General features: G+C 35.4%; 2 protein-coding genes across 2 annotated transcripts in view; both read right to left on the bottom strand.

The window, feature by feature from the left end:
* The window catches only part of LOC109821697 (pentatricopeptide repeat-containing protein At1g63400-like), a 10,151-nt gene extending 6,079 nt beyond the window's left edge, over positions 1 to 4,072 (bottom strand). Inside the window, exon 1 of the mRNA XM_020387861.1 lies at positions 3,790 to 4,072. Within this exon, the coding sequence (XP_020243450.1) occupies positions 3,790 to 4,072 (283 nt within the window). The remainder of the gene's footprint in view (positions 1 to 3,789) is intronic.
* LOC109821696 lies at positions 8,822 to 10,460 on the bottom strand (the record flags this gene model as incomplete). The annotated part of the gene is given in 4 exon segments (XM_020387860.1): positions 8,822 to 9,141; positions 9,997 to 10,119; positions 10,122 to 10,235; positions 10,326 to 10,460. Coding segments are annotated over 4 exon segments (510 nt in total), but the record flags the coding sequence as incomplete, so codon positions are not given.

Raw genomic sequence — 10,916 nt, 5'->3', positions numbered from 1 at the left:
CATTGAGCTAGCAACCCATTTTGTAAAATGAACTATCTGCTCATATACATTTTTTTTCACACACACACTTGTTCTTATATTAGCCTGAGCAAGAAATTTTTTTGTTTGTAAATTTGTGCTTTTGAGTGAGAAATACTTGGTTATGGAAGTATATTGTGTCATTGTATGATTTTCTAAGATTATAATGATTGTTGAACTCCTGTACAGCAAATAACGAATTATTTGTATCAAAGGGTGGCTAAAATTGGTCTTCGCATCAAATCAAGTAGTTGTAAAACTTTTTTAAGTGGAGCAACAACCAAAATTTCTCTCATATGACAACAAGGAGGAAAGTTTGTCTTTCCCTTTAATCATGAAGGTTTAGCATATAATTAAGAACCCTTTGATATTAGCAAAAGGTAGCTGGACGTACCCCCATAGCTCAGCTGTCTGAAAGGGATATGCTTGCAATTAAGAAAAGTGTTCTTCTCTCTCCTTCTGCTGCTTCTTCTTCTTCTTCTTATTTTAACAAGGATGGGGACTCGGAGAAAAGTCCCTAGCCACCTCTCATTACTTTCCAACAGGTTGGTTACGTACATTGTCAATAACCCAAACCATAGGTTACTAACAAACTTCAAGAACACTAACAAACTTTAAGAAAAGTACTTATTCTTAATGAAAATTAACTTCAAATTTTAAGTAAAATTGTAAAAAATCTAGCTTAGCTACTAAGATCGTCATCTTGAGAATACTCTGCTACGTATTTTGCTTTGATACAGTCGTTGAGTATAATACACATTGATTAATTTAAGCGCTCTATACATGTGAATTTAGTAAAGGATGGGCCTTTTGTCATGTACTCTAGTTAATCACCGAGTTATGTTAGGACATGAAAGAAATTATGATCATAAGTCTTAATAGAGTAAACTGAAGCTGGTATGTCCCTCAAAATTCCCCATCATGATCAATATATGTTGATTATGAGATTTGTATTAGTTGAGATGCGTGTCGCCTACAAAACTCCAGCCAAAAGTGTGGAGGAACGCACCCTCCCCATTTATTCTATTGGGAAAAAGAAAAGACAAAACCATCATTTCCCCCCTAAAATACTGGTGCTCTCAACTTGCCCCTTAAATTATCAATTTGCATATTTTCCCCTTTAAACTACCCAAAATATGTGTATAGATTCAATACAATCATTTTGTGAGCCTACAATCAAATATTAAACAGATTAATGATGCGTTAGTGTCTTGTTGTTTTTCTTGTATTTTCTGCAATAAAAAAATAATTTTTTTAATTCATAAAAATAGTTAAAGAGTAAAAATTTTGGGAGAGAATAATTAAAAATGCTTTTAGTTTAGGGGAAGAAAGACATAAAATGATAAAAACGATGAAGGAATACGAAAAAAATACTATTATGTTATATCTATTAAAAATTTAACTATAAGCTCACAAAATGATCACATTAAAATTATAACAAAAGTTTGAGAGGCAAAATAAATAAATTAATACTTCAAGGGACAACTTCAGAGCTCACTAATATTTTAAAGAGTGCAATAATATTTTAAAGAGGAAATGATCATTTTGTCAAGAAAAAAAAAACTTCAAATAGAGTAATCCTTGGGTCTCGTCCATGTGGCAAAATTTGCCCCTTTTTCCTCAAATACCAAGTGATCTTTACGCGGATTACTCCTTTGATATAAAGAAAGGATATCATTATAGGAAAATGATAGGGGCACACCATGAACCACACCTCCAACCACATCTCATCTCTTGCTACAGTGCACCGGGCCCCAAATAAGATTTAAAAATTAAATCTCATTTGGGGGCCCGGTGCAATGTAGCAAGAGATAAGGTGTGGTTGGAGGTGTGATTCATGGTGTACCCCTAGTGCCTCTCATCATTATATACTGATAATTTACTAACTTTTCTTTCATTTTGGGGTTTTTCGATATTAGTCCCCCAAATCTTTCATATTCCAAAATTAGTTCCCCAAATATGTTGAGTATTTAAAAATTAGTCCCCCAAATATTACAACATGGTGCAAACTAGTGGGACAAATTTCAAGACATGTAACACATTTGGGGACTAATTTCAAAATGGGCAAAATGACCAGATTGGTATAATTACTTGAGGCTTGGTGACAAGTTAGTATATTTTTTTTTTAAGTTTTGTCAGATTGTTATAAGTTTTTAACTCTGGCGCCATATTGGCCTTAAGTTTGGCCGGAGTTACTGTTCCGGCCAGTGTTGGTGGGATTTTTTGCATAAAACTCCCTTATAAAAAACTTATCATGCTCCTAACCCCCTCCTCCTCATCCTCTTCCTCTCTCCTCTTCCTCGCTCTCTTCTTCATCTCAACCCAATCCCAGCCCTCAGAAACCCCCCCGGGTCTGCAACGGCATCGAGTTATCCTGACAAGTAATCGGATCTCGTAAGCAGCCCTGTTCTTCTCTTCTCCAGTGCCAGCGGATAATTTTTTATCGCCCCATTGCAGTCGCCCCATCCGTTACGCCCAGGTATGAGAGGAGCCGACGAAGATCAGCTGGGTCAGGGCTTACGCCTCTCTCGAACAGATCAAGGATCGATCGTACGTCTCTGATTGCCTGGTCATCCTCCGAATTTGAGCCCTTAACTCCGATAAGGGCTGGGATTGGGTTGAGATGAAGAAGAGAGCAAGGAAGAGGAGAGAGGAAGAGGATAAGGAGGAGGAAGAGGATGCGGAGGAGGGGGAGGGGGTTAGGAGTAGGATAAGTTTTTTACAATGGAGTTTTATGCAAAAAAATCTCATCAACACTGGTTGGAACAGTAACTCCGGCTAAACTTAAGACCAATATGGCGTCGGAGTTGAAAATTTATACCAATCTGACAAAACTTTAAAAAAATATACCAACTTGTCACCAAGCCTCAAGAAATTATACCAATCTGGCCATTTTGCCTTTCAAAATGTGAATAATTGAGGACTAGTTTCAAAATATGAAGCTCTAGAGGCTTCAAAATATGAAAAGATGTGGGGGACTAGCACCAAAAAGCCCCTTCATATTTACATCAATTACTTTAACAATTCATCTCTCTTAATCCCATCTTCATCAAAACTCTAGAGAACCAATAGAACCCAATCGATCTAAATATTCTTAGGTGCTGGCCGCCTGTAGCACAAGAAAAATTATTTAATTCCATCATCTTTAAATTTGCATTTAATTTGTGCTAAATAGTCTACTCCTAATGGTGTGGTGTATGTTACAACTCAATGAGCACCTAAATTTTTTTCAAATCATGACATCCGATTAGAATGAGCGGGTTGCTCTCAATCTCATCATCAAATTATCACTGTTCCCCCTTCTAGGCTCAACTGTTTACACACATTTTACAAAATAAAAGAGTAGACAAAGAAAAAAATGCTATGGATATAAATATAACAATATCAAATAATATTTGCATGTTGCTAACGTGACAAACATCCAAGCCCTCACATCTAACTGATTGAGACTGTAACAGATGGCGGGATGTGCGGTTCGTCAGCAATACACCGACCTCTGTTTAGTCATATGCAAAACAATACTTTCAGTATCAATCATCATCGCACAACTCAAATAGGGAATAAATTGCAAATAACATCCCTCTTCTTCACTTATTAAAAGATGATATGCGCCAATAAACACACAGACGAAGGAAGTTATCGGTAATTTATCCTATGTATAGAAGTCGACCAGTTCATCGAGGGACTCAGGTTTCGGATCTGCATTCTCAAGCATCCAAAGCATGTGCTCGAACAGCACCACCTCGCATCCGATCACCGCAGGTGACTCACCGCCCTCCCCGGAACGTTCTAGAAGGTTCTGGAACAATGGGTGCTTCATCAAGGCCGTTTTCACGAGGTACCTCCTGCGAGATTTTCCAACATATACTGGGTGGTAACCTGAATGCACCTCGTCGCCGTTGAATGATGCAGAGTGCTGCCACATGTCAGTTGAAGAGTGGTGGGGCACGGTGGCGGTGGTAGTGGTGGTGACATTCGAGAGAATGCGGCTGGAGGAGTGCCAGCGTTTGAGGATGCACTTGAGCTTGTTGAGCTTCTTGTTATTAGGAGACATTGTTGTGTGTGTGTGTGAGAGAGAGAGAGAGAGAGAGAGAGAGAGAGAGAGAGAGAGAGAGATTTGGGCATTTAAAGGGGATGTCAACCTGTTGTTGCGGAGATATAGGGCCTTTTATAGAGAGCCTAACTACATGAATTGTAAATGTTCATTAATGAAGATCAATCAAACTCAAAACTTTTATAACTTCTAATCTGGGATTATACTAACAAGTCCATATTTACCCTTCATTTGTTCAAAATTTTAACCTTCACATGTAAATATGTAAGGTATTATTCGGTATTCCAACAGGCAAATCTAACTCTTTGATATAAATCGACAATCCTGACCAAAACCATGACTAGAAACATCCACAGGACCTTTACCTGTCTACGAAAATCAGATATTAATCACTAGAAGCTAGAATAGGACCGAAACTTTTGGTGGTTAGATATAAACCTCAGTCTTAAAAATTTAGCTCCGCTGTTCTTCTAGTTTCATTCTTAGCAACGGATAAATATTTTCTCAATCACAGAAACAGCACCGGATCTATTTTCTTCAATCGCAACCGTCAATCATTTTGTCTCAGGTAAAACATTACGGTATTGCTTATATGAAGCCTTATTATACTTAAATAAACCAGACCTTCGCAATACGCGCAAACTAAGACTCGCGCATCAAGGCACATGGATCCATTACAAGGGTAAATGGGCACAAGTATGAGCTGTAGCTATCACATTCGGTTCACAATTAGCTCCAAAGTATTTCTCTAGATCCGTAAGCAGTTTCAACTTGCCCCTTAAGTACCTTGAAACTAACATTTCTTGCAAATATAGTATGTTATCACTCAAGCAAATAAAAGATTCCCTGCTGGAAAAAAATGTCTACGAAAAACGTTAAAATGTCTGAATATTGGGAATTTGTCCCTATTCCTGTCTTTAAAGATGAATTACAGACGAACTTTTCTTCCGCGACGTACCAGCTTGTATTGCATACAACAAAAATGAAAAAATTTCCCTGCAGAAATCAAACTGGGTTGAGGCTTTTCTATTGGCGACAAAGAAATTTGGGAGCAACTTATAACGCGGTTCAAAGGTGCTAAAAGAAGTCCCCTATGAAATATTAAGAGAAATTCTCTCTTATATATAATGAAAAATGGGGGCAGATCCAACCTCGTCTTCACGAATAATTTATTTATTCATAAATTCAACAAAGTTTGTAAGGAATCTAATGACAGCAGCGCACATGCATATCATTTTCGATTAATATTACTCATCATTGATCACATCATTTATGAATTTGGAATTGTTCTAGACTCTTCTATTTCTACTCTAAAAGGGGTTTGTAAATTTCATATAAATTAATAATGATGCATAAATTACTTCAACTGCTTCTCTGTATTTTAAATTTGTTACTATGAGATTATATGCAAATTTCTGCATCAAAACTTCCAACTGGTTCACTTTACATTGATACAGACTAAAAATCTACTAGTTATACTTTATAATAAGAATCAATTCAACAAAGTTCCATGATGTACAAATAATTAGAATAAAGGAGACAATTGACAAACAAAAGTAGCCAAATAACAGGAAGGAGAAAGGTTGTTTTATGATTGAAACTTAACCTCCTAGTAGTTATTACGATATGTCTACCTAATAATCAGCTAACCAAATCAGAACTACAAGCATAGTCTAATAATAAGATTTGAACTCTCTTATAGACTGTTGTGATCATCCCTAATATAACTGACATCATAACTCTTGTGAACCACATTCATTATACTCATATTTCATTCCAAGTAAACCAAGTTTTGTGTATTTGTATGATAAACTATATGATTAAGAAAATAATGGAGAGGTGATGTACAAGTAATTAGAATAAAGGAGACAATTGACAAACAAAAGTAGCCAAATAACAGGAAGGAGAAAGGTTGTTTTATGATTAAAACTTAACCTCCTAATAGTTATTACAATATGTCTACATAATAATCAGCTAACCAAATCAGAACTACAAGCATAGTCTAATAATAAGATTTGAACTCTCTTATAGACTGTTGTGATCATCCCTAATATAACTGACATCATAACTCTTGTGAACCACATTCATTATACTCATATTTCATTCCAAGTAAACCAAGTTTTGTGTATTTGTATGATAAACTATATGATTAAGAAAATAATGGAGAGGTGATGTACAAGTAATTAGAATAAAGGAGACAATTGACAAACAAAAGTAGCCAAATAACAGGAAGGAGAAAGGTTGTTTTATGATTGAAACTTAACCTCCTAATAGTTATTACAATATGTCTACATAATAATCAGCTAACCAAATCAGAACTACAAGCATAGTCTAATAATAAGATTCGAACTCTTATAGACTGTTGTGATCATCCCTAATATAACTGACATCATAACTCTTGTGAACCACATTCATTATACTCATATTTCATTCCAAGTAAACCAAGTTTTGTGTATTTGTATGATAAACTATATGATTAAGAAAATAATGGAGAGGGTTAGTCTTAATAATATCCCTAATCCAAAATCCAACAAAAGTATGTTGTGAGTTCTTAAATGATGTGGTTTCTTAGGAGCCCTTCAATCTCCGAACCCTAAATTTGTGTTTGGAACCGTCACACTAATTTATAATTATCATATTCAACCGAAGCTTAGTTTGTCAAAAATCAACAACAAATGTGCCTCTTTGTCATGTAGCAGTGGGATTTGAATATGACATGTATCAACACAACAAATTATGGGAGTATCATAGAATTTTTAAGTATTAGAATGTATAAGAGGTATTAGATTGTACAAGGAGATGGCATCAAGGTGCAAGGACACTGAATTTGGCTGGTATTGGCACATTAGCAATATAAAATATCAGAAGGTACCAAGAGATTATTATTAAATATGCAAACTAGAAAAGATGTGAATGCTATTTCTATTTGTTTAGTTTTTACTCTAGCTAATTAGAAAAAGGCATCTGTTGGCTTCTAAACTTGTATACTGAATATTGATTGCATAAGTATAACACCAAAAACTTTTCCCACATGACTCCAAAGTAATGAAAATGGCCTCGTGCCAAAGAAAAATGTATTTATCTTCTTAACTAATTTTTTTCCAAAAAAATCTCTCACAATGGATATGAGACTCATAATCCAAACTCTTTTTTGACTAGGTTGCATCCAATGGAAACCATATCATTTTGCAATAACAAATTATCAAAAAGAAAGAGAAGGATTTCCTTTGTGGCCTGAGGGCATTTCCATCGTTTTGCATTTCCTTCATTTTTGGGTTATATGGGTAAATTTTTTGGTGTTTAAGTGGAAAGGTTTCGTCGGATATCGGGGTTCTGTCCGAAGCACCCCAACGTGCTTTTTTTTAGGAGAGGTTTTTTTTTGTGTGTGTGGGTGGGGGGGTTGGCTTGGGTTTGAAATTTACCCTTCTATTTAAAATTCTCATTTATCCAACCATCAGCACAATCTTACTGATTGGAAAAAAAAATTCAACTATACATTTTGTCGGATAATGATGATTGATACATATTTAAAACAAATAGAGAAGTAAATATTAAATAATACAACCTTATTCAAAGTTTTGTTTGTACGGGTAAATCACCCATAAACAATTGGGTGATGTAATGTTTAAGTTGCTAATGTATGGTGTTAAGTCTTGTTATATATTTGTAACATTTGACCTAGCTCCAAACTCTAGCAATCATTAGCAATAATCAAGGATATCTACCAAAAGAAAGGCTATAATATAAACAAAGTAAATGCCACCACTGATCAATCTAATTTAGATTAGAAATTGAAGTTTGGTTTGCCAAAATGACAAACAAATGTTCATGCTTGTCATATGGTTGGGGGATTTGATTCTTCCAGGAGACATATAAACATTGCCAGTCATGAAAGAATACTCAATGGGCTTTAACAAGCATGTAGAATAGGTGAATTTTCTTCGATTTTTTAGGTTGTAGTAGGGCTCTATGGAATTCAAATACAGTGGATATTTTGTTGCAATATGGACACTTGGAATTAAACTAATGTTTAAGACAACAGTTTCAATCGGCCACTTGCAGCCCAAGACTTATCCCATCAAGTTATAATAGCCCTAGGTTGGGATTTAGCTATAATGAAAAACTATCAAGTGGGAAATTGCACAAAGAACNAGAACGCCCCCCACCCCCCACCCCACCCCAAAAAAAAAACAACCAACCAACCAAAACCCAAGAGAAAAAATGAAAAAACAATACCCTACCCCTCAATGTTTACAAATCGTAAAGACCCCCTAAACTTTGAAGATTATAATAAACCTCTGAACTATCGGAAATTTAAGGAACGTCAATGGGTACATTAAGAGATCTAAACTACCCATGTTATTTTTTACCTACCCTTACATGAGAACGGTATTATATAAATCATATCTAGTAGATAGGGATAAAATCGTCCAACACATGCCTTACATGCTGCAACTTAAAGTAACTGTCATCAATTATGGAGCTTAAGTGAGACAAGTTAAGAGGGGTTCTTATGATTTATAAAATTTAGGGGGGTTTCTGCAAAACCATCCAAAGTCAGGGAGTTTCTGCAAAAGCCCCAAAAGTTCAGGGGGTTTTCTGAAATTTATCCATCCATTCCCATCATCATGTCAACACTACTTCCTTACCATCGGAACTCAATAGAACAGGAGTTATGTATGGAATGTAATAGCAGAGAGCAGGAGTTATGTATGGAATGTAATAGCAGAGAGTTCTATGGTCTACGTGGAATGTAATAGGAGCTGGAGTTCACTGTATAACTTCTATGGAACAATTTGAAGTTTCCTATGAAGAATCAACTCCAGATAACAACAGGTCTATTAACAAGAATTCACCATCAGTTCCTTACGCTTTCATTTATAACATTGGATTAGAGAACTACATACCAAAAAAGCTGATGATAGACCAAATCACCGCTTGTTGAGCCCTTTGAGCCAATCTGCTATGGTCTTTGCGAGTATTCTTGTGTCGTTGAGCGAAAGAGATTTTAAACCCTGGGCGAGAGCATCTGCTGGAGTGTACTGATATCCCACTTGCCATTTTATGTCCTGATCAGGGGAAAAAAGGTAGATATGGTGCTTGTTTACAAACCTAGTAAGTCTTGAACATGTATCAGAATCACTTTCAAATGCCATTTTACTGCACTAATCTAAGGATAGATATTCCTTGGCGTGCCATCAATGTAGTCGACAGAAATCACTAGATATTTTCTCGTATAGAACACACATAAAATTGAGAAAGTTTTATAAAAGAAAGCATGTTTTTGTTGTCAGATTAAGTCTGATATCAACAGTTGCATAGAACTTCGAATATATGCAGGTATCTTAACCTTCATATATGTGTTTTTGTAGAGAAAAAAATGTGAGATTCAACACTAATGACAATAATGTGATCATAATCTTAAAAGATGTGTTTCAAGAGTAAGCTGTGAATACTTGCTGTTTAATTATACAAGTAGCTCTAATTCTTTTATTTGATATTTGAGGCAACAGAATCGGGAGATGTTCCTCTTATATGATTATAATATAACTTCGTTGGGCAGTATGGAGGAACTTTTCTTTGAAAATTGAGAGCCATGCACAAGAAGATATTTTCTAATAATAAGATAACGCACAAAAAGAGAACAATACAGAGATTAAGTAGTTCATGTCAAAGTATCTTGTGAAAGATGATTGTGAAGAAAGCAAGTTCTCTAGCAGCAAATTAAGAATGAGCTAGGTTCCTTGTACCAATTACAATGTCGGAGGAAGACCATGTTGAGTTGACCGTAGAGATAAAATAAGCTGTTCCCTAACAAAATAACATACAAAAAATGCATGCTTCTTTATGGAAAATATTTTTTGAATGTTCACTTTTTATAGAAGAAAAGGGAAAATGGCAATACTTGCCTTTCAGCATTTTACCTGAATACATGGGGTAAGATGATTTCCCGATAAAGTCACCTTCTCTAGAGTACCGCCTATAGATTCAATTCGAGGTCTCAAGATATCTTCAACAATGTCTGTCTCATCACAATAATAGTACTAAGCACTCCCATGGGGCAAGAAAATACCAGTAATGTATTAGGGACATTGTACGAGTTCTTAAATAATTCACGGTTTTCAGAGGGTGTAGGCCTGAACTCCGATGTACCCTGAGTCACCTATGAACAAAGAAAATAACATATCATTACATGATACATAGATTGTGAAACTTGAAATTAGAAAAACAAAATGTATAAATATTTATAGACCTGATTCATGACTAATGGCAGCTGATCAACAAATTTGTTCAGTGATGTTACAGCTTCTTGATCATATTCTCGTATCAACGTTCCAGCTGTATCTATTAAGGCCTTCCAGGCATCACCTAAGAAATCAAGTTCATGACATTTATGTTGATAAACAACAGACAGTTATCAGTCAGTTATATAACTAAGAACCAATTTCACAAACAAACCCAGAGCTTTAGGGGGTCTTGTACGAAATCCCCTAAGCTTTATAAATAGAGAATTATACCTTGAACTATTAGAAATTGTCATAAATGGCATTAATGCGTTGGGTAAAAGATATAACTAGTAAACTACACTTATTACTCTATACCTACCCTAACCCGAAAAGAGGATAATTATAGCATATACAGTTATAGACTAAGTTCATAGGGGCAACATTGTCCACAAATGTGAAGCAGTGACAGGTTAAACTCACTGTTGTCAGTCATAGTATTTTGGTGAAACAAGTTTAGGGAATATCTCTACTTTATAAAGTTTAGGGAGGTTTTGCATAAAATATCCAAAGCTCATGGGGTCTTGTAAAATTTACCCTGTAACTAAACATAGCAATGA

Source organism: Asparagus officinalis, chromosome 8 (assembly GCF_001876935.1).
Source record: "Asparagus officinalis chromosome 8, Aspof.V1, whole genome shotgun sequence".
Classification (NCBI taxonomy): domain Eukaryota; kingdom Viridiplantae; phylum Streptophyta; class Magnoliopsida; order Asparagales; family Asparagaceae; genus Asparagus; species Asparagus officinalis.
Note: the sequence above shows the minus strand (reverse complement) of the source record. Positions and strands in the feature narration are given on the sequence as shown.